Source organism: Pteropus medius, unplaced genomic scaffold (assembly GCF_902729225.1).
Source record: "Pteropus medius unplaced genomic scaffold, Ma_sr-lr_union100, whole genome shotgun sequence".
Lineage (NCBI taxonomy): Eukaryota > Metazoa > Chordata > Mammalia > Chiroptera > Pteropodidae > Pteropus > Pteropus medius.
This window is the reverse complement of record NW_024342471.1, coordinates 3,634,156-3,658,917: the sequence shown is the minus strand read 5'-3', so window position 1 is coordinate 3,658,917 and position 24,762 is coordinate 3,634,156. Positions and strand designations below refer to the sequence as shown.

General features: G+C 41.5%; 1 protein-coding gene and 1 pseudogene across 2 annotated transcripts in view; one reads left to right on the top strand and one right to left on the bottom strand.

Moving 5' to 3' along the window:
* The window catches only part of DNAAF9 (dynein axonemal assembly factor 9), a 113,155-nt gene that overhangs the window by 21,284 nt on the left and 67,109 nt on the right, over positions 1-24,762 (bottom strand). For both annotated transcript variants that reach the window (XM_039863852.1, XM_039863853.1), the window contains 8 exons: positions 19,643-19,746; positions 16,455-16,601; positions 15,286-15,374; positions 14,775-14,876; positions 14,385-14,502; positions 12,609-12,697; positions 11,087-11,245; positions 6,019-6,144 (listed from right to left, as the gene is read on the bottom strand). In XM_039863852.1, the coding sequence (XP_039719786.1) occupies positions 6,019-6,144; positions 11,087-11,245; positions 12,609-12,697; positions 14,385-14,502; positions 14,775-14,876; positions 15,286-15,374; positions 16,455-16,601; positions 19,643-19,746 (934 nt within the window). The remainder of the gene's footprint in view (positions 1-6,018; positions 6,145-11,086; positions 11,246-12,608; positions 12,698-14,384; positions 14,503-14,774; positions 14,877-15,285; positions 15,375-16,454; positions 16,602-19,642; positions 19,747-24,762) is intronic.
* LOC120604010 (uncharacterized) lies at positions 8,315-8,433 on the top strand (annotated as a pseudogene).

The window sequence follows — 24,762 nt, the reverse complement described above, 5'->3', positions numbered from 1 at the left end:
GATCTAAATGGCAGGTGTTAATGCCGTTGAAAACACAGAAGAAATTTCTCTCCTACAATTTCCTTGGTGGTGGCAAGTCTTCATCCTCCTACTTGATTTCTGAAAACAGCCAGACACACACCACTGGAACCAATTTTGGTGGATAAGTGAGTTGGATGAATACCACTTTTTGGTCTATGCATCTAGTCTCTTGACTGACTCCCTCATGGTTTCTGAAGAATTCCAAGGAAGAGCCCCAATATGTTCTGAGCCAAGGTCAAGAGCCCTGGAATATGCACACTGGAGTCTCCCAAGAACAGAACTCACTGACTTCACTGCACTCGTCGTGCACTAAAGAGGCCGTCAAACAGCAAATACATTCTTGGAAAGTGTCTGTCCCCATCAAGTGCCTGTGACTTTAGAGTGCATGCCCGTAAAGGCCCTTCTTAGCACACTGCTTGTTTTTCACAGTAGTCCACAGCAATTCCCACCAGAGGAATCTTAGATAAGGTTGAGCAAAGCTGCCCTTCAAGGCATCCTAAAAGCTCATGCTTTTAACCTCTGACAGGGAATGAGGTCATGAAGCTGCTCCCTTTAAGCAGATGCAAGGAAAATATTCAGAAAACATAGACTTGCACATATATGTGATTCCCTAAAATGAATGCAATTTCTCAAATCTTGGCATCTTTGGCATCTTGGTCCTTCAAATTCATATGTTTTCCTTCCTAATCCAACTAGGATTATCATTGCTTCTTTATAATTCATATAAAATTGCATTTTTTTTTTATTATGGTACTTCCTACTCTGAATCATGATTAATTGTATATAAGTCACTCGTGTGGCATTTGGAAAATTAACTTTTCTGAGCAGCTACCTCATGGTAAAACATGATAATGATGCTTGCGTCTTAAAGGGAAATTCTGAGGATTAAGAGGGTTAAAGCATCACAGTGCCAGACAAATAGTGCAAAGTAAATGTTAGCTCACTTCTTTCCTTCTCTACATCTCTTCCACCCTACTAAACTGTAATATGATTAAATAGTGCTTGGCATAGGAGTCTTAAAACATAGCAGATATGCTCTGTACTGACAAACACTGAAATATTGGGTATACTATATTGGTTATTGGCCAGCTCTTCCTCTGAATAACAGAAATAGCTATGATTATAACATACTGCTAAGCCTTCCACAGGTATGGTATTGTGCATTTTGCAGTGTGCCAACCAAGTACCTGATTTATATAAAATTTTAATCAATCAATAAATGATACTGATTTACTCTGCCTCAAAACATGGGACCCACAATTCCTACATGCACATTCACAAAAATGTAGACACCAAAAGAGCAGAGACCTGGGCTCTTGTTCTTTTCTGCCCCCTCAATGAGTAGAATGGTCCTGGCACACAGCAGACACTCAGAAGAAACTCACTGAATAAAACCCTCTAGAATAAAGACATTAGACAAATCTCACAAAGACCCATCCTAAATCTAAACTAAGCCCATCTCCTAAATTAAAGAAGCTACACTAATGCCCACTTCACAGAAAGGAAAAACAAGCACTATGCCCACCTGTGTTTTTTGTTTGTTTTTAAATATGATCTAGAAGCAATGATACAATTTTTTTCTGTTAAGGTACCCACTTAAAAAAAAGCATTGAAATGAGAGTATTAAAAACTTAATTCTTAAAAAATCTTATTATAAAAATAATACAGAATTCATAGCTAACATCATTCTTAATGGTTAAAGACTAGATGCTTTTCCCCGCAGATCAAGAACAAGACACGATGGATGCTCTTGTCACTTGTACTTAACATTATACTGGAGGTTCTAGTCAGAGCAACTAGGCAAGAAAAAGAAATGAAGGTATCCAGATTGGAAAGGATGCTCTTTTGTGTACAGAAAACCCTCACATGCTTTTGTATACAGAAAATCCTAAGGAGTCCACCCCAAACCTCCAAAACTAACAAACTAAGAAATGAGTTCAGCAAGGTCGCAGGATGTAAGACCAACATACAAAAACTAACTGGACGTCTATATACTAGCAATGAACAACTGCAAAATGAAATTAAGAAAACATTTATATTAACATCAAAAAGAATATAATATTTAGGAATAAATTAAATAAAGGAAGCATAAGACTTGTACAGTGAAAACTGTAAAACATTGCTGAAAGAAATTAAAGGCCCAAATAAATGAAAAGACATATCCATGTTCATGGACTGAAAGACAATATTTTGAACATGACAGTAATCTCCAAATGGATCTATAAGTCAATGCAATTCCTATCAAAATGTGAACTATCTTTTTTGCAGAAATGGAAAAGCTGATGCTAAAATTTACATGGAAATACAAGAAACTCAGACTAGCCTAAACAATCTTGAAAAACGAGATTGAAGTTGAAAGACTCTCACTTTTCAACTTCACAACTTACTGAAAAGATAGTCAGTAATCAAAACAGTGATACTAGCATAAGGACAGACATATAGATCAATGGAACAGAACTGAGAATCTAGAAATAAACCTTTACATTAATAGTGAACTGGTTTTTGACAAGGGTGACAAGACAATTCAATGGGAAAAGAACAAGTCTTTTCAACAAATAGTGCTGGGACAACTGGATAGTCCCATATAGAATGAAGTTAGACCCTTACCCTCACACCTTCTACAAAATGAACTCGAAACGGAACGCAGGCCTAAATGCAAAAGCTAAAACTATAAAACACTTAGAAGAAAACGCAGGAGTAAAATCTTTGTGACCTTGGATTAGGCAGTGGCTTCAAAGATATGATATCACAATTACAAGCAACAAAAGAAAACTAAATTGGACTTCATTAAAATGAAAAACTTTTGTGATTCAAAGGACCATCAAGAAAATAAAAAAACTGATGGGAGAAAATTTTTGCAAATCAAATAATGGATAAAGAACTTGGATTCAGAACATATCAAGAACTTTTTTCAACTCAATAAAAAAAGGCAAATAATCTAATTTAAAAATGGGCAAAGGCTTTAAACAGGCATTTCTCCAAAGGAGATACACAAATGGCCAATCTGCAAATGAAAAAATTCTCCGTATCATTAGTATTAAGAAAATGCAAACCAAAACCACAAGGAGATACCACCCCACACTAGCATGGCTAAAATAAAAAATACAGACAATAAATACTGGTGAAGATGTGGAGAAACTGGAACACTCACACATTGCTGGTGGGAATGTAAATGATGCAGTGGCTATACATGATAGCTTGCAGCTCCTCAAAAAGTTAAATGTAGTTGTTATATAATCCAGTAATTCTACCCCCAGGTATATACTCAAGAGAATGGGAAACATATGACCACATGAAAACTTGTACACAAATGTTCATAGCAGTATCATTTATAATGGTTTAAAAAACACAAATGTCCATCTACTGATGAATGAATAAATAAGATGTGGTAAAGCCATACAATGAAATATTGTTTGGCTATAAAAAGGAATGAAGTATTGAAACATAGATGAACCTTGAAAACATTATATGAAATGTCCAGAATAAGCAAATCCACAGAAACATAAAGTAGACAAGTAGTTGACAAGGGCTGGAAAGAGGAAGGAATAGAGAGTGACTTTAAAAGAACTTTATGGTAAGTAATTATATTTCAATAAAGCTATTATATTTTTAAAAAGCAATATACATACATACTATAAAATATCAAATGATTCCCCATTATCCAACACTTGCTCCCAAGGAAGTAGCCATTTCCCAGAAGAAACTACTATTAACAGTTTGGTATATGTCCTTCTAGATATTTCCTATAAACATATAAATAAACATTAAAAAAATGCATTTTTTTTTATCACTTCACAAAATGTTATGGGCATTTTCCATGTTAGTACATAAAAATCTACTTGTTTTTTTTAAATGCCTGTGCAACATTCCATTATATGGATATCCCCAAATTTAACCTATCTCTAATTAGTATTTGGATTATTTCCAGTTCTTTGATATTACAAACAGTGTTGTTATAAACATAGCAGAGCATATCTGTCATATATCAGACTTCCCAGAACCTTCTAAACACCTTTCCTAGACTTGGACTCAGGAAACCCATCCCTCTTGTAAATGGCAGAAAATGGCTTTTCCAGCCTTTCTTGTAGTCAGGTACAGGACTGTGCCCTAAGTTCTACCAACAAGATGTACTGTAAGACTCCGAGGGGCAGTGAGCAAAGTGAATGAGGGAATGTATGGTAAGCAGACCCTGTTTTTTGGTGAAGGAACTCACAGCCCAACAAGGTTTGAGAATTGTTTTGCCTTTGAATGAGATTTTCATTTCCATAGTGATTTTATTATTATCTTTATTTTCTTTCTAGACCTCTAACAGTTCATCTTCCATCTGCTTTTGTTAGCTGAATTTCTTTTCTCCCTGGATCTTTCCTATTTAAGTTTTATTGAGGTGTAACTTGTGTATCATAAAATTCACTCATTTAAGCATACAAGTCAATGATTTTTTAAAGCAAATTTTGAGTTGTGCTACCACCAGCACAATTCAATTTTAGAACATTTTCATCATCCCAAGAAGATTCCTCCTGCTCCATTTCCCCAGTCTTTTAGATCTTTTCCTTGAGTTCTCTCCACACCCTGTTAGCACCTCCTTTTAATTTTTTCTTGACAGTGCAGAAGAGTACTTGTCTGTGCTAATTCTTCTGAAGAGCAGCCTCCATCTGCTGTTTGCTTATTACTATCTTTTTGTACATTTTTCTTTTTTATGGTAATATCTATGGTAGTAACTAGTTCTATGTTAGACCTCCTCCTTTAATTCATCTTTAAATAAAAACTTTGGAAAAAGAAAAGATAAGAATGGTAGAAAGAGTGGCACGGAATAGTCAATATGGCAGTTCAAAGTACAACGGTGATGCCCTGCATTTACTACAGTAACCTAAATTAAGAAAGAAGGAAAACAGACCACCTTGGCTTTTCTATGGGTGAGCAGAACTTAGGTCAAAGCTAAAGAGAGAATGGTGAAGACATCACTTGAGGTCAGTCAAGGTGATGAGGGATGTAATCTTTAAAGTATTTTTATGAGAAACATAAAGATGTCAAATTTGGACTCAAATAGGAAGGGAGCCTTTTCAGATGAAGGTCTTAGGATAGATCAACCAGTTACCAGAAGATAACAATAATGTGGACTAGCTGGAAAGATCATATGATTACAGATGTGGGATGTATTCCACTAGGCTAAAGGGAGAGGAAATTAAATAGCTCTATGACGGGACACTGTAATGCTTGAAACTCTCCCCACTAAGGAATGTTTTCGTGTTGAAATAGGTACTTCCAGACACCACTGGGGCAGTACAGACTGTAAAACTCACTCAAAAAAGCAATTTGGAAATGTGAATAAAGAGTAATAAAAACGGGTCATACACTTAATTAATAACATATCTTTGAGGAATTCTAAGAAAATTATTTGAAATTTGAGAAATTTATATGGATAAAGATGTTTCTACAGCATTATAATAGTGAAAAGTTGGAGACATCATATGAGACTAACAGTAGAGAAATGGTTAAGACAGTTATGTCCATCCACATACATAATTAATCAAAATGTAATTACCACTGTGATCCAGGAACATATGTATGTTAACCTACATAATATGTTTATATGTTAAACCAAGAATAAGGATATAAAATTATATGTACACCACAAACGTAAAAAAGCATACATATAAAAAGACCAGAAAGGAAAAAGGCCCCTCCCCTGTAGCAAAGATGAAAAGAAAAGGCTGTCACGGGCTTTTTTTTTTTTTTCTTTCTGGGAGAAGCTGTTTCAAGTTCTACTGCCCTAGATGAACAACTTTTCAGTACACAAACAAAAATGGTAAGAGGCTGCCAGTCTTCTGAGAACCTGGCACTATAAATAACAGCATTTATTACATATAAGATAGACCAATGTGTTCCAAAAGACAAATACACATGAAGATGTGTCTCCTTCTAGTGGGTAAGAGAAAATCGCTTTCTTTACATTCAGCACACCATGTCCTTGGGCTGGAGGTGGTCCTAAGAATGTACCTGTGCTCCATGTAACAGCTCAGTGGCTCCACGCACACCGTGATGGCACCAATGGTGAAGGAAGACTTGACGTTTGAGTCTGGATGGGTCTGTAGGGCCTGGACCACATCAATAACATCTGTGTACCTGGGGAAGGAAAAGGAATGATTAGTTCACTGATTGGGGGTGCAGAGCAGGGGTGGGGTGGAAAAAAGATCAAAAGGAGGAGCCTGAAACTGGGTTCCTGGGTCACACGATTTCACACTCTAGAGCCCCTAAAGTCCACAGTACTTCTGCATTCCCAAGTTCCATTAGTCCTCATAACTGCAAGAGTGAGTGGAAGAATTCTCCCAATCTGGGGGTAAAGAGGAACCTGTACAGGTGACTCTGGGCCTCTGAGGCTGAGACTCGGTGTCCTTAGGCCCATTTTCTAGTCAAGTTGAAAGCTCCGACATTGGTCTACTTTTTAAAAATAGTTCTTTCCTCTTCTTCCACCTCACAGAACATGTGGACAAGAGAGAAAGGAGGATCATGAGGTACCTCTCCAGGTCAGCAGACACATGTCAAATACCACTGGCATTTGTATCTCCTGTCTGTCCAGAGCCAATTTGATATTTTCACTCAGAACTTAATATGTTCATGATGCAACTCCCCCATGCCTGCTCCTCCCAAGGCCTTGTCCTCAGCAGAGGAGAATCCACTCCTTCAGCAGCTAGGCCAAAATATTTGTTTGGAGTAATCACTGACTCAATTTTTTCCCTCAATCCTCAAAATATAACTGGAATGAGATCACTCTTCACACACTCAACTACTACTGGGAGTCCAAACTGCTACCATCTCTTGCCTATGTCACTCCCATAGCCTCCTCACTGGCCTCCCTGCTTCCGTCCTTGCCTCCCTCCAACCTATTTTCAGTATAGAAGCCAGAGGAATAATGTAAATCCCATTGTGCTAAGCCACTGAGTGACTTCCATCCAACTCAGCATGAAAGCCAAAACCCTTACAGTGGCCCCACAACCCTCTATGATTTGATCCCCACACTGCAGGAAAATTTCATCTCCTATTCTTTTCCTCACCTGACTCCAGCCTCCTGGCTCTTTGGCCTCCTGGCTCTTCTCTGAACATTCCAGGCACCTTCTGCCATGCACTGTCCCCTCTCCTGCAATGCTTTTTCCCTCAGATGTCTGCAAGAGTTGCTTCCTGACTCCCTTATAAGGGAGGTGTCCTCGATTTCATACAGCCTATGTGGTACTCCCTCTGGCACAGCCTGCTCCCACCCCAATTTTTCTCCAAAGCACTAAACATCAGCTACATACTCTGTATTTTCTCATTTGTTTATAGTCTATGTCTGTAACTAAAACATAAGGTAGTTGCTGAGTGGTGTAATCTACAGTGCCTAAAGCAGGGTAGATGAATAAACTGGGCATTCAACCCCAAGTAGACCCATGGCTATTCCAAGAGGGGACCCTTCCCTTTCACCTTGTGGAAAACATTTTCCCAGCTGACCCAGCCTATCACCAAAAGATCAGTTTCAATGGAGGGATGGCAAAGCTGATGGGTAGTTTTGTGGATTGTATGGGCCTAAGTTCTAGCCTGGGCCCTTGGAAGGCCAATGGTGGTAGCTAGGAGGATAGGTATAGCTCGCCTGAGCCATTTCCTGAGTTGCTATATACAGCTCATCTGTAAAAGGGCATTTGGCTTTATTCTTGATCACAATTTTAGCACCCCACCCCCTAAGTGTGCAGCAGTAACAACAACCAGAAGTGTTTCAGTAAAGAACAGGGTGCGTAAGGTTCTAGAGCTCCCCCATAAGCACCTGGCAGCCAGAGAGCCTTAAGAGCAAGCCCTCTGCTCATTGGCTTTTCTCGAAGGCTTCTCTCCCTGTCTGGGTATTTGTGTGTATGACCACGTGGGGTTCTTTCCATTGGTTCTCAGCGTCTATGTGGGCCTGTAGAGCCCATATGCATGTGTGGTAAGCAGGGTTGATGCTTGCACCCTGCCCCAAATCTCTGTGGTCATGTTTAACACACTTCACTCACATGGTTAAGTACCCCAGCCTTGTTCCTCAGCATCATATTTCCCTGATCCTAAAAAAAGTAAGGGCTTTTTATTTTTTATGTTTGGTATGAGCCTGGAGAGATTCTCATTTCTTAGGGAAGAAAAGAAGTGAAAGACTTACAAGCCAATCCTGAAGATTTTAATCATTTTAATATAATAGGTTTATCCTTAGGGATAAATCTATTTATTCCCAGCTGAGGAATTCCCAGATTTTTAGAGTATTCCTTTAATCTTCATTTATTTTAATGAAAAAAGTTAAGTTTACAACCATGCTACCTTGAACAAGCCTGATCCCGTCTGATCTCGGAAGCTAAGCAGGGTTGGGCCTGGTTAGTATTTGGATGGGAGACCACCTAGGAAGACCAGGTGCTGTAGGCGTAAAAAATAAAAAATAGGGGATTGTAAGCTAACAAGGTCCTTGCAATCTGTGAAGTCAACCAAGGGTTGCCTCGCAGAAGGAGGGAGGGAGGGGGAGGAGGGAGGGAGGGAGGAGAGAGGAAGGAAGGAAGTTAGTTAGTTAGTTAGTTTAGAATGAAACAGGCCCCAGAGTCCTTGGTGAGGCCAATGCATCTATATGATGCATCAGGGCACTGCAGCCCGGAGCCACTGTGGCAAGAGAGGAGGCACCTAGTGTCATTCACTCTACTTATTAAGCGGGTTCTATTAGATGCCCCTCCCCGGCCTCTGCCCTATAGTTATTATCCTGGGTGTGGCCTCCAAACAGAAGGAGGCAGCCCTTACCACAGAAGCAGGCCACACCAGCTGCCAGAGTTCATACCTGGCCACTTTGGCTAAATTGCCCGAATGCATGATGAAGGCAAAAAACTGGCTCTTCATGTTTGCCTCTTTCTTGTCAGTACTCTCTTTATTAAAAATAAAACAACAACAACAAAAAAAAACAAGACAAAAGCCCAGCAGGACTTGAACTTTCTTTCCTCTGAAATAACAGATATTCCATTCAAGTGTCCTTTGGGCTCTGTTTTATATTTGCAATTTAAGCCTACAATTTGGGCACATGTTTTACATTAATTCAATTTTTGTTTTGAGAGAGATACTTTGTTTTAAATGTAGATAATGTGAAGAATGATTTTACAACATTCCAAAGTGCAAACAAATACAACCTCTCAAATTCCTTAAAATTAAATTTTTAAAATTCAGACTTTACCAGTTTTACTTATGTCTGTGTTTTATGTATTAAGTTATATGATTTTGTTGCCTGTGCACGTTCCTGTATTTATCACCACAGTCAAGATCTGAATAGCCCACCACTGTAAGAATCCCTGCGTGGCCCTTTTACAACCACCTGCACCTTCCTCCTGTCCTCCACTCCCATCCTTAACTCCTGGCAACCACTATTCTGTCCTCCATTTAAAAATTTTTATCATTTCAAAATACATTAATTTTAAAATGACACTTGATGTTAAAACTCAACACCACTGCCCCTCAATGACCTACCTCGCCTCACTGCTGCAATAAGTCGAACGGCACCAGGCCATTCTGGGGCGAAAGAAAACTCTGCCCTAACCACAGGTGTCCCCCAAAGAATCCTATAAATAAAGATGAAAGTATAAATTCTCAACTGAGAAGCCTCTTGGGTCTCCCTTCATCAGTAATCTCAAGCAGACAAACATGCAAAAAGGAGGCCATATGTTCCCTGCTGAGCCTCACAAGAATGGGCCCAGCCTGTAAGGACAGTATCGTAGTGAGAGTCATAGCATTTAGGTGATAACATGGTTTGATATCGTTCCCTCAGGAAATCTGAGGTCCCTAGCATGCTGTGACTGGGCAAAAGCTATGTCTGAGAGTATGAGAGTGAGTGAGTGGCCATACGCTGTCACTGAAGTCCACAGAGGCCAGGACAGCTGACACTTTTGCAGACTTGGACAGTCAGAGACGAGGAGTCGATGATGCTCTCTGAAGTGATGGAAGATGAAAATGATCACAGCTGCACAATATTAAGCTGCCAAATTTGACTCCAGGCCCACCCCCGCAATGACTCTCAAATCTGATAGAGGCCAATGCATCTGACCAGTAGAAGCAATGGAAAAACAGAAGAAAATGAGTGATTTCACACTTGGACTCTTGCTCTGTGGCTTCTACAACCTCAGCCCACAAGTAGAATGAACGGGCTGACAGAAGGGAAGCCCAGGGCAGGAGTGAGAATAAGGCCTGAAGAAGAGGAATAACGGCCTGGTGGAGAGCACACTCCTGCCTTAGCATCACTGGCCCAGCTCTGTTCCAATTCCCACCATCACATCCAGGAGACCAAACAGGGCTTTGGATCTGGGCCTATTCTTTACTGGAAACGACTAGCCAATTGTAAATACTTTTATTACAAGCACACACACCCACAAAACACAGCATAGTACAAAAGCACTTTGTGAGAACTGTCAAAAGAGTCTTTATCACCAACCATAATGACACCAGTGAAGAGTATAGCCTGTGTTTTCCTGACCCGGCATGTTCTCCTCTGGGCTGGGGGTGATGGGCCTGCATGGAGCTCCTCCCTGGAAGGCATCAGAACAGGTCGAAGGGAAGCTCCTTGCAACCAGTGTCCATGGAACAGTGGTACATACTGTCACACCTGTCCTCCCAGGGAGCTCCTTGCTCAACTGGACTATTCAAGCTCCTGAGGGTCCCAGGAAAACCCTCCTGGACCAGCCATCCCAGGGATGGTGGGGCTCGAGGCTGGAGAGTGTGAGCACTGTCTCTGCAATTCCACAGGAGCGAAGACTAAAACAGATGATGCTCCCTTGCCTAGACGGTGAAGGAAGTGGCTTGGGGAGAATTATCAGAGAATCCTAGAAAACTTCCTCCCTAATTCCCCACCTTTTAGGGAGATTATGATACTGAAGCCAAACTTAAAATTTGTGTGCAAGCTACACTGGCCACTCTAAGGCCTCTCTGAGTAGTGCACACTGCTCATGCGTGTGTGGTTTGTTCTGTGCCTCAGGCTGGCCACATATGAATTAACAGTATGACAAGGTCACCACCCTACCCCTCTGTCTTCCAGAAGACTTCCAGCGCTCACCCTTGTAATACCACCAGCAGCCTGGCCTTCTTGCGGATGTATGCAGACTGGCGAGCAGAGCGGTTCCGGTGGGCCTCCAGGGCGCTGGAAAGGTACCTCTGGAAATGGGCAGCATGAAAACATTCGGAGCTGTCCATGATTTGGCGGTACACCATCCACCTGGAAACAGCAAGTGTAATTTCAGCATGGGGGCCACCTGATGGCCTGTCCCCACAGGCTCAGACAGTGGATTCAAATGTGACCAGTACTCCCACGTTCTGTCCAGTGAACCTATACAGAAGAAAGCAACCTTGGCACCACCAAAGCAGGCAAAGGGCAATGGCTGGGTGAGAAACCCCATATCTTGAAACCACAATCCTCGGAGTTCTTGACAGGAAACGCCTTGCCACAGGGAAAAAGATCAACAGACTTGACCAACAGACTTCAGAGTTGAGAAAGACTCCCGACTAGGCAGTTACGTACTGAAAGACCATCTGATACAATGGCTTCAGTCTGGTGCTCAGTAAAACTCTTGCTGAGAATAAGAAATGGACAGGGTGAAAAATTCAACTGTGTATAGAACAAAAAGCAATGGCAATGAGGGAGAAACCATGTAACTATGTAGTGCTTTTAAAGAAGGTCCAATATACCCCTAGCATCTCTCCAAAATTCACCTTTCCATCCCCCATGACCTCCCTCCCACCTGAAACTCCTAACCCTCCAGGCGATTGCAGTCTTCTCAATTCTTCTACGGCCTCCTGCAGGATGCCTTACTTTGAGGTAGACTGACTAGATATTAAAAGCCCAGCTCAGTCACCAAGGGTTGTTTAGTAACCTCCCAGCCAGGTGGAAGTGATGGAAGAATGATTTCCCTAATTTCATCTGAGCCAGTTTGTCCTAGCTGCACCTGGACTCACACAGTCCACTTGTGGTCAGGGAAGGATCACATCATCGTTATCTACCAGCTTCCAAGTGCTAACTACCCTGGTCCCGAATCACCCTGCTGACCAGGCGCACCTCCAGGCCTTTGCCTGTGCTGGTCCTGCTGCTACAGTGCTCTTCCCAGATACCCAAGGGCTCACTCCCTCATTTCCTTAGGCCTCTGTTCGAATGTCACCTTCTCAGTGAGGTCTTGTCTTCCCTGAGCACCCAATTTATAGCTGGAATTCTGCCCCCCCCAACCCGCCCTGCACTCCCTATAAGCCATCTCCACTTTATTTTCTCTATAGCACTTTTTACTAGTTAATATACTATTTTCCTTATCTGGTTAATTGTCTGTCTCCCCACACTAGAATGTTAGCTCCATGGGGGCAGAGATTTTCTAGTCTGTTTTGTTTATTTGTCCTCCACACTTTGAACAGTGCCTGGCATACACAAAACATTCAGTACAAATGCGTCAAATGAATGGATAGATGATGACCACTGTGTTGATACCAATTATACCAAAGCTCAGTCAGTACATGTCAAAGTTTTCCCGGGGCCTCAGCAGGTCCAGGCACAGACTCCCTTTCCCCAAAGCAAAGGCATCAGCAGCCATACTAACCTGCCATATTCCTTATGCAGAGTGACCAGAAAAGCACAGAGCTCGCTAGCATGACAGCCCGGGAGGCCCGTTACAATGCTGATAATGACCTACATGAAAGAAAAGCCATGTGGGTTTGTAATTCAATTGGGAGGCAGAGTTGTATGTGAGGTTAAGAGATCAGACTTCTAGAGCCAGTTCTGTAGGAATGAACCTCAGTACCAGCACTCACTAGTTATGTGACCTTGGGCTAACAACAGAACCTACCTTGCGAGGTAGGTGTGATGATGATTAACTGAGTTAATATATGTTGAGTACTTAGAACATTATCTGGCACAGAGCAAACACATTTTAAATTTTGTATTACTCTTATAATTTCCATGGAGTGGGTTGTGACTAAATCAATTAAAATACAATGGAAAATACTGGGCAGAAAGGAGGTCTGGGACAAAAATGCCAAAGGTTCAACTGGCGTGGTAATTAATCTCAGCGAAGGAGATGTGTGGTACTGGGGATGTTTCTGTCTGGCTGCTGTGCCCTTCAAGTCACATATCCTGAACTAAGGAAACAAACTGGTGTAGGAAGTACTACTGAGTCTTGATGGGGAGAAAAGGAGCCAGGCTGGACTGTCTTAGTACCACAACCATATGAAAACAGGGCCCCCTGCAGGCAGATATTGCAAAGCAACTTGAAAAAATTCACTGACAAAGGGGTCAGGCAGGGGAGGAAAGGAACTTTGCAACTGCTGAAGGATACAGATATAAATAATACAGCACGGCAAGAGCCTCTTTAAGTATGTGTTTTATCACAATAACCAAGACTCACTGGACAGGCCTGGTTGCAGATAACTTAAAGCTCAGCTTGGAGGCACTCATCACCTGAGGTGGTCACAAAAGCAGAGAGGTGACAGTGGATCCCTCTTCTTTAATGGGAATCAGAAACTCTCCTTCCTCCCCTTTGACTAGGCCTCTACTCTGTATCCCTTTCTGCCCCTGTGAGCAGCACTCCATGTAAATGACATTTTATTTATCCTCCTCTCATCCGTATTTCCCTATCTTGGTGCCTATTCCTTAGTGCCCAGGCCTCAGCCTCTCAAATCAGAGCATACATTTTACTTTCAGGCCAGTCCTATAGTACCATTTAAACAAAACATAACAAGAAGACATTTTCATTTTTAAACTCTTGTCTAAGGAAAAATTGAGGCTTCTGATTCCTCAATGCTTCTATTTTCTTTTGCAGCTGAGTGTCTTCTTCGTTTGCACAGAAATAAATGCCCTCTTTGAGTATATAAAGACATATGGGTCCAAAGAAATGGTGTGAAGGGTTCAGAGGAGGGGAGTGTGAGGCAGGAGCAGATTAAAATACACTCTCGGGAAGATGATGTTTATAAAGTATCATCTTACCCTGATGATGCCAGCAAGGCCCAACTAACAAGGCCCATCCCCTAATTAAGCTCAATGTGTCACCTACTGCCAGGTAAGTCCTTGTCACGACCAGAAAGAGTTGATGGCATGAAAGCACCAAACAAGAGTTTGAAAGGCCTAGAGAAGCAAGGGAGGGCACAGCAAGGTGTCAGAGTTTTTTCATCACTGCCCTGGGGCTTGGCTGGGGTTAATTTAGAGGCTTGTCCACAGTCACTATGTAGAGTGGGTTTCATGGGTATCATATCAGTATTCAAGGAGGTGGAGAGTCTTATAAAAGGGACTCTGCTGGAGCTCTTGGACAGGGAGACACATGGACAGGCTAGCAAGATTAGCTTCCCATGAACTCCCAGCAGATTTGTTGAGCTACTTGTACCTTGTCATTTTCCACTTGGTGAGTGGGGCTGACTTCAGCTTGCTGCAGCAGGACAGGGAGATGAGTCCTCATAACAGGCTCCCGACTAATGCTGCTGATGGTAAAATGCTGGAGGAACCTAGACAAAGACATTGCTATCATGTTACCATCACCGGCCTTGTCTGAATGTGCCCTTTAACATGAGAAACTCCTTATTTAATTGCTGAAAAAGAAACCTTAGAGAGATTCTCCCTAGAGAATAAAATTGTATATGGTATGTCACTGCTACCTTTTACAATGATCCCTAAGAAGCTATAAAGAAAAAGGAGCTTAGAAAGGACTAACACTGAGGTTTCTCACATTTCATAAGCAGGAACATTAAACATCTATAAACAGAAAACCAGAGCTCACCAGTCTAGCTCTGGGAGTCTGGCTGAGAGGAGCTTTAGAGAACTCCGTTTCTCCCCGGCAGAATGGCTCAAGACATTGAAGAGCTTCTGTGCACTGGAGTGTCTGGAATATTAAAAGCTCACAGATTAGAACATAGCGCATATACTTTACATAACTTGTTTTGATGCTTTCAAGCTAGAGTCCCATGACAGAGTCAACACTTCCAAAAATAAGCATCTCACTAACTTAAACAAAATGCTGCATTAGCGCATGATGACTGGCGTGCCCACATATGAAAACTGGCCCGAAACCATTGGTAATACTATGGGTTTCTGTATCTTGGTGGATTTCATCTTTCTTGACTTCTATTTCCCTACAGGCACTTGCTACCTACAAGTTGGCAGCACTGAAATGACTGTGTTGGTCCTTTTAGATGCCAAGACCCCTGTATTACATAACAAGTCATCCTGCAGAGAGGGCAGACATGCATAGCTTAGGGAAGCAAGCATAAACAGTGAAGGCAGCTACTTACAATCTCTTTTGTTCCACAGATAATCCACCTTCCTGGATCACTTTAAAAGACAGTCCTGAGTTAGCCTGCTGTTGCCAGAGGGAGAAGACCTAAACAAAACAGAATTTGAGCAAAGAATACTTTAAACTCAACAACAGGATATGGAACCCACATGGGGATTTGATGCTTGTTGAAAATCTGGACTGTCAGTACAGAGACAAACCATCATAACAAACAAGTTTGTTTCAAAAATAGAGGCCTAAAGCAATTTTGTTCTGTATTTTTCAAAACTAGAATTTCTTTCTGGGTTCCTCTCCCAGGGATTCTGCCCCTTCAGAGGTCAGGAAGCACAGAAGAAGGTGTCAGGTAACAACGTTCAGGCAGAAGGTGCACGTTCTTCTCTGGTCATAGGGCCAAACATAGGGAGTGGTTCAAGCAACTCTTGTCTGAAAGCAGAGAGATGGCTGAAGAGAAACTAAAAAGCTGCTTCCATGTTCTTGGATTGAAAGGACAAACACAAAGAGGTAGGAAGGACCAGCAGGCAGTAAGAGGGAGACAGACTGGCCTGAGACACCATTCGCAGCCAAGGCCAGCTCTTGTCTCCTCCATGTTCTGAGAAGCTGTCCTGAGGGAGGGACACTGTCACCTCACAAGCTGCTGCAATCACACCTTTCCAAGCATGCTTTTCCACTCTTCACGAGTCTAGCCATCTGTTTGACTTTGGCTACTGTGTGGTCTCTAACTGGGTTGTATAATTCTCAGTAAGCTCCTTCACTCATGCAGTCTGTGCCAAGTTGCCTATAATATGCAGCCTGCCAGGTGGAACCATTCACAAGAGCAGGGCCTGTGAAACATAGGGAGATCTTGGGGTGGGGTAGAGAACTATGATCCAGTAGGTAGGGCCCAACAATTCAACAAAGTAGCTAAAAGGAAGATGAGTTTAATTAGGATTTAAAGGGACAAAGAACATTTTTCTTAGAAGATGAAAAGGCTTCTGTTCAGTGCCTTTAGGTTTTCAACTCTCAATGACAATAGCACCATTGCAGGACCTAAAGGGATTAGAAGTAGCCACTCTCCACCAGCTCTCCCAACTCCCTCTCATTACCTCATTGTTAATGCTGAGACACTGCCTTACCATCTAAACTGCTTTTAAAAAACTAGTAGTTTTGCTGACTAATGACTGATGATACCTCTGAGTAAAATGCTTGGTATATCTTTGATTTGGGGAAAAGGGCAATCATCAGAAAATTGCTTGATCCATGGAAATGAACTGGGAGATGAGGAAGTAATGAGCTTTTGAAGTCTATCAGAAGGGCAGCAACGATACTGATGGAATCCTAAAGAAAGAAAAGAGGGAGCATTGGTGAGAAAAGCCATTTGCATGATACCAGCCATCTGTCAGACACATGATGAATTTCAGTGCAATTATTTTCACATTATGTGGTTTACTGGGGTTCAATTATAAATGTGCTTGCTAATACCCTGTTATGCAAGATACAGGAAGCACAGGGTCTTTTCTTCTAAATTAAAAATACCATCTCAAAATTCTTTCTAGGGTATCATCAGATATATGACTTATATTTTCTTCTATTCTGTGGGCTGTTTTCACTTTCTTGATAGTGTCCCTTGGATACAGTTTTTAATTTTGATGACGTCCAATTTGTATATTTTTTCTTTTGTTCTCATATCCAAGAAATCATTGCCTAATCCAAAGTTATAAAGATTTATTCCTATATTTTCTTCTAAGCGTTTTTTTTGGTTCTTACATTTAGGCCTATGCTCCATTTTTGAGTTAATTTTTAGTATATGGCATAAGGGTCTAAACTTCCTTCTTTTGTATGTGGATATCCAGTTGTTCCAGCACCACCTGTTTAAAAGACTTTCCTCACTGGTCTTGGTGCCCTTAACAAAATCATTTAACCATACATTTTTTTTCTATTTCTGTGCTCTCTATTCTGCTACATTGGTCAATATGTCAGATCATATGCCAGTACCACACTGCTGTTTGATTACTGTAGCTTTGTAGTAAGTTTTGAAATCTGGAAGTGTAAGTCCTGAAATTTTGTTCTTTTCAAGATTATTTTGCTTAGTCAGAGGACCCCTGACATTCCATATGAATAACAGAATGGCTTTTTCTATTTCTGCAAAAAATGCTATTGGGATTATCACAGGAATTCCATTGAATCTGTAGATCGCTCTGGGTGGTATTGTCATCTTAACAATAGTAAGTCTTCTAATCCATGAACATGGGATGTTACCATTTACTTAGGTCTTCAATTTCTTTCAGCAGTGTTTTGTAGTTTTCAGTGTATAAGTCTTTCACCTCTTTGGTTAAATTTATTCCTAAGTATTTTATTCTTTTTGATGTTAATGTAAATGAAATTGTTTTCTCAATATCTTTTTTGAGTTGTTCATTGCTAGGGTATTGAAATGCAACTGATTTTTTTTTGGTTATTACATTTGTGAATTCTTTTATTAATTCTAATAGTTATTTTTTGTGGAATCTTTAGGGTTTTATACATATAAGATCATATAATCTGTGAACAGAGATAATTTCACTTCCTCCTTTTCAATTTAGATGCCTTTTATTTCTTTTTCTTGACTAATTGCTCTGGCTAGAATGTCCAATGCTACGTTGAATAGAAGTGGCAAAAGCGAGCGTCCTTGTCTTGTTCCTGATCTTAGAAGGAAAGATTTTTTAAAACAATTTTTCATTATAAAGGTAATAAGCTCATTAATTAAAAATTTGAAAAGAAACAAAAATAGAATAGAGAAGGTTTAAAAAAATTATCCAAAGTCTCACCATCTAAACCTAACTACAGCAAACATTTTAGTACTTTTTCTTCCGGTCTTTTTTGCCTATTCATTCATTGACTTGTCTATTTTAGGCACTGGAAAATCACATTTATTTTTACAGTTCCATATCTTGCTTCTAAAATTTCCTGCTAGCATCTGCCATGTTGTTGCACACTATCTGTAAACAAATGCCAGACTCAAAAGGGTACAGAATATATAATGTCCACTTATGTAACATTTTAGAAAATGTAAACTATCTACAGTGGTTGCCTGAAGCCAGAAGAAGAGGGAAAGATGAGCAGCAAAAGGGCATTAGGAAGTTTTTTTGAGGTGATAAAAGTCTTCTGTATTTTGACTGTGATGGTGGTTTCATGAGTGTGTACATTTGTTAAAACTTTAAATGGATAGACTTAATTATATTTAAAGTATATTTCAATAAATTATCAGCAAAAAATTTAAAAATCCTTTAAGTGGTCAAATTTGACAGACTTTTCCTTTAAGCTACGCTAGAAAGTCTTCCTGACTCTGGAGGTTTAGTAAAGATTCATCTTTATATTCTTCATTCTATGTGTGAAATTTAAAAATATTTAATTTTAATCTATCAGAAGTCTGTTGTGATTTTTGATATGACTACTCCATTTCTCCCCCAAATTAGCTAACTTATAGTCCCAATACTTAAATGATTCATCCTTTCTCCCCTGATGACAGAAGACTCTAATCTAATATTAAAACTTTCATCTATACGGACATCCATTTTGTTTTACTGATCTGCCCACATTTCTGAACAACCTTTAAGGCAGTAAGTTCTATGTGAGAGAAAGAATTCTTTCAAGAATTATTCACAGAATTCATGTTCTGATCATCTAATGAAACCACCTTACTGAGTCTGTGTCCTAGCTCCCAAACAAGCTGGTTTTAAAGCTGTGATTGAGCATCATACTGAGAGATGAGCTGTGCTCTGGCCAGAGGGTACAGGCTAGAGGAAACTCATAACTACCCTCTTACCCCCAAAAGAAAAGTGTTGTTGCGGACTGGTGAAGTTAAAGGATGGTTCTGGGGATGAAACTTTCATACAGCTGGAGGTTAAGTCTGCATGACAAGGAAGGGTTAAGCCCTCATGGAGAAAGTTAGCCATTTCTTTCCCTCTCTGGCTCACTTATAATTCTTTTCCATGCTAATGAGTGGAGCCCCATCAATATCATAGGAAGCAGCTTCTTTCCAGATCTTAAGTGGGTGAGCTTTGCGTCCCTGGGCAGGAGACCATCTGTTAGGGGCCATTGTAGGCCTTCTTCAGCCTACTTTTTGATCCTCGTTGGGATAAATTAATTGTTCAAGGGTAACTATCCTAACCCAGAAGTCCTTTCTAGCTAAGCCCTTTACAGAGCAGTGAGGTTGACAAGGCTCAGAGCCCTGAGAGTGGATAGTTCTCTCCATGACCTCCCTGCTTACCTGCCCCAAAGGGCAGAACTGACTCCTTACATCCTGCCCCATGGTGGTGGAGCGGGGACAGGGAGTTATTTGGTTTCCCAGAAGTATGAGTACTTTTCTGAACACTAAAGCCATGGACTGGTAAAATACCTACCCCATCATAGAACAAAATGGAATTCATGTGATCCTTGGAAATGACGATACTTCCGAGATGATGGTGAGAAAACAGGAGGCCTCTACAGAAGAAATATACTTTCCCTGGAAGGAAAAGAGAGTTGGTCAGAGACAGAGGGCTAGATCCTGGAGGCCAGATTCCAATGTCCTTCTTGTATATACCAGGGCAGGCCAGTGTGGTGACTTAGAGACCAGTAGCTCTTAAGTTACATGATGTTTATGCTGAGCCCTGTGCTCTGGGGAAACCAATGTATGCTCCTGGAGCCTCAGAGAGAAAAAGAGCATCAAATACAGTCTTTGCATAAGAATTAGAAAAAACAAGTGAGTAAGTTATCAGCTGATGGGGAGAGGCAAAATTCACATTCACATATGGGTGTCTTCCAGGAAAACACACTAAAAAAGACTGGGTATGTCTGCTCCATTACTGAGTTTATAGGTGCCCCTTTCTTCTATTTTGACAGAAGCTGGCTCAGCTCTAAAGAGATCATATTCCTCACTTAAAAGTCCAAGAAGGAGCATTAGGGTCTCAGCTGAAGGGCCAGTGAAGGAAGCTTAAGGGTTTCTCTGTCCAGCAAAGGAACATTTGAGTTGGGCAATAACTGGGTTCTATAGACACTTGGAGGCCTGTGGTTCTATAGTTCACAAAAGCAAGATGGGTGGATATGGACATTGGATATGGGTTCCTCAGGACAAAGATTCAGGTCTAAGGAGAGTTGCTATATAAATTAGCTCAGTATGGGCCCTGGGGGCAGACCACAGAGAGATGGACAGCTAAAATGACAAGGGTTAAGGCTGGATATAGGCTTGCTTTGAAGACCCAGATGAAGCACCCAGAACACCCATAATACCCCTGGGTGAAGCTGCTTTCTGGAGTTGGTCCAAGCTGGATCATTTCTGCTCCTGTAACAGCCTTTTCCTGTTTTTATATATAGAGAAGACCGAAATTACTTCTTGGACTCAAGGCACAGGCTTGGGAACACTGTCATTTTTATCTTATTTTTGACAAGAGGGACTGATTCCTTGAGCTGTAACTTTAGGAAGGTAGCCTCAAAGCTCTGGAGGTTATAATGACAAGAGCAAGTTCTGAAGGCATCTTGAGGAGGTGGAGTTTCAGGGGGCAGAGAGAGGCCTGGTATGTATGCTTGTATATGTGTGTTAATGGGGGTGAGGAGAAGTGGAGGAGATGGATGCAGCTTTTAGGTAAAAGAGGAAGGTTTGGAGCCTATAAATGAAGATACAGATGATTAGCCAGAGAGAAATAATGCCAACTTTACCATCTGCGGCAGCAGCAGGCAGAGACCAGTCAGCACAGCTCAAAGAATCCAGGTTCAAGCCCTGTGAGCCTCTCAACTCTAACAAGTAAAATTTGGCCTTCAGTAGTGGCTACTTATGCCCCAGCCTCCTCCTGTACCAATGCCAAGGTTCCTCCCTCCTGTTCCATTGCTGGCACAATACTTTAATTCCCTTAAGAGACACAGCCCCCCACCCCCCTTTCCTTCACTGCTCATGTCTGCTGCCCTCCTAATCATACCCCAACATTCCAAACAGCTTCTGAATGTCCCCACGGTCTTCTCTTCCAAAGCCAACATTCTCATTCCTTCTGAGGGATCAGGGCAAAGTCCATGCCACATTCTGGCCTTGCTGCTCCTCAATCCCAAATGCACAGCAGTAAAGCAGCACCCAGAACATCTTAACTTCTGGAATCTTTAGTTTCAGAATCTATTCTCTGACTACAGCACCTCATCATCCTTTTAGCTACCTCATTCCCAAAACTACATCCTCTGATGTCACTGAGCCTTCAAGGCCTCATTTCCCACTATTGCTCAGAAATTTCTGACTTTCCTCTCATGTACATCCAGGGCAGAACCCCTGGGACAGGATCTATTTTTAATCTGTTTTGTCAGGAGAAGAAATGGAAGCAGATTTTACTCAGTATTTACTAAGCACCAAGCACGTCATATACATTATAGTTTTCCATCTTCACAACAATTATAAGAGGAAATATTCTTCTTCTTATAGAGCTGATGGGAAAACTCAAGTTTAGAGAGACTTCCCCTAAAGGCACAGAACTACTTGATGGTGGAGCCAGGTAAAGAACACAGGTTTGCCAAGGCACTGTACCACGCTGGGACCCTCTGGTTCTCTTACCCCTCTTCCCTTCACTTTTGCTCGCCCCAAAACCCAGGTGTGGCTAATCTGACAATGAGCCATCTCTGCTTCCTCAGTCTTAACAAGCCCACAGTGCTGCCCACAGTGCTGCCACTGCTGTCTCCCAACCCTTTCCACCTACTCCACCAGGGCCCAGCCAAGATCTTCAACATTCTCCCAACACCACAAACATCAATTCTGGCCACGAGATGACTCTTATCTACTGTTTACAGAGAAAAGAGAGTCAATAGGTGTCAGGAGGCAGAAACTGCTCCCCTACCTACTGCTACATATTTGCACCCTTCCAGGTCCTGGGCTCACCTTCCACCTGTGTACCTCTAAATAAGAAGTTTCTCAGAAACAAGTCAAGTACCATTCAAAGGCCTCCTGGACAAACCTCAAATCCTCCCAAAGCTTCCAGGGAAGAGCACTGATCTGAGAGTTGGCACATTCCAAGTACTCACTGGGAAGACAGGGAAAAAAGTAGATCAGGAAGGTCATCTCCAGTACTTTCTCTCCCTCTAGACTCTGAAGCCTCAAAACAAAATGGAAAAGAGGAAGACAGAAATTCACTAGGCAGTGCTAGAAAAACACTCACTGTGGGGCCTGGCCCAGGGAGGGACTCGGTAAATAAGAACTGGTTTAGTACTGGTGCAGCTACCCCTCAGTCTGGCTCTGGGAGCAATAACTCTGTCATTATTCTCAGAGCACACATGAGATAAGTGAAGTGCCTCACTGGGTGGTCCAGTGTCAATGCCTTGATTAGTCACTTAGATCCTGATCCACTTTTAGTAATAACACTTCTGGTATCTGCTCTGGATTCATGACTGTCCGAGTATGGTCTGAAGGGACATGTCTTTGCAGGGGTTTCTTACTGACTTGGGTAGCCAACTTCTGATGAGATCTCCCTTGCTCCTTGTCTCATCCTTGGTGCTCTTAGTGGATGAGCTCTGTCATTCCCTCTCCATTCTGTGAGTCTAAAAACCCAAGGTGAGAAGACATTCCCCTTCACTACCCAAGCAGCAGCAGGAAACTGCAACATGGGTCTGTCTTTGAATGACCTCTACATCCCCAGGAGTCCAACAGGAGGAGGACAAGCCCTCAGGGCAAAAAAGACACCAAGTATCAATGAAGAATTTGGCTTTTCCTCCTTCAGAAGCAAGGCTGTACAAATAAAAATCCGCTAATGTTCCAATCTGTTTGAAGAGGGAACATTTATCACTGCTCGGGAAAATTATGATGTAATGGCTAGATAATTTTCATTCTGTGTATGAGAGAGTATGTGAAATATATACAGTGGTTTAAAGAAAAAAAAAACAAACCTCGACACCTGTCCTTCTGTTATTTGTTTACTTTTCTCGACATCCTGTTCCTGTCATCCAGCCTATAGGTACAGTAATACACAGCTCTATTATTCATTTATGTTCAGTGCTGCAGAGAACTTTCCTTTTACAGTGTCCCTCAACAGCTTCATGTGGGCACAAGGGAACACATGACAGGGTGCAGAATGAAGGCAGCAGATAGCAGGTGACCACTGCCTGGGCTTTCCTATCACAGGAAGCTGAAACTCAGCTTGGCCACCAGAGTCCTCAGGATGTATCGACTGCCCTGTGTTGTCAATGGGACCAGCACTCCTGTTGCTTACTGCTAAATAATCTCTGACTAGTGAAAGAAAACACTCTGGAATCTATGAAGCACTACACGAAGAATGAAGAAGCTGCCTGAGTGCAAACCATCCCCTGAGGCCTGTAGGAACTAGTAAATATATGGTCAATTTATAGTCAACAAAGGTGCAAAGGCAATTCAGAGAAGAAAGGAGTCTTTTCAACAAATGGTGCTGGAAAAACTAGATAATCCTATGTAAAACAAAGAACATCAACCCATATCTTGCACTGGACTTTCTACCCATTCCCACCAGCCACAGTGGAAAACCTCCTACTTCACAGGGATGTCAGGTAGAGTATTCAGAAGGATGTGCCTCAGCAGTCGGGTAAAATTATCCCTAAATTAAATGTTGCTCTGCTTTCTACCTAACAAAGCTTAAAAGCAAGGCCAAGATGATAGGATTAGAAGAAAAACATATTAAAACAATTATTATAACTGTATTCATATCTTCAAGAAGCTAGAAGAACCATGTTAACTTGGGACATGAAAGATGTAAAAAAGATCTAAATCAAACTTCTAGAGATAAAAAATGTAATGTCTAAAAATAAAAATACACTGGATGAGGTAAATGACACTAGATAACTGTTGAGAGCTTAGCTAAGCTACTCCATAGTGCTGCTGCCTCAGCATCCATTCGGTTTGGCCAAGGGCCTACAGGGGCCTAAACTGACAGTAGCCCCCTTTAGGCAAGCACATGTCCTAGATAATAGCCCACAGAGACATAAGCAAATTTAGTTCCTGATATGACTTCCCCAATAGCCTTGTGATCAAAAGTCTCCACAGACTCCTAGTGCTGTACCCTGTGAATCTCTTAGAGAAGATCCCTGTGGAACTCATCAAAATCCCACTCCTTTTGTTTTGAATTGACCATTCTGACCTTAGGCTAAGAATCCCAAAGCACTCCACTCACGGACCCTTAATATAGGCATGTGTCCCAGGTCCTGTCACTCTCTCTGCCTGCACCCTACCTTGCCCTCCCTGTGTGGCCCCTCAAGGCATGCTGTGTACTTCCTCCGGGACCTGTGAGTATTAAATTTCTCTATTTCAATTTCTTTCCGTGGTCTTCTGTTGAACTTGGCACCCTGTGTTCCACTTAACAAATGTTAATTTAACAACAATGATAGTTAGCAAATTAGAATACATAAAAATAAAAACTATGCAAAATAAAACACAAAGAGAAAAACGACTGAAAATAATTGTACAGAACATCAGGAAGCTGTGGGACAATTTCAGGCAGCCAAATAGAAGGACCTGGAGTCCAGACTAAGGAAATAATGGCCAAAAATT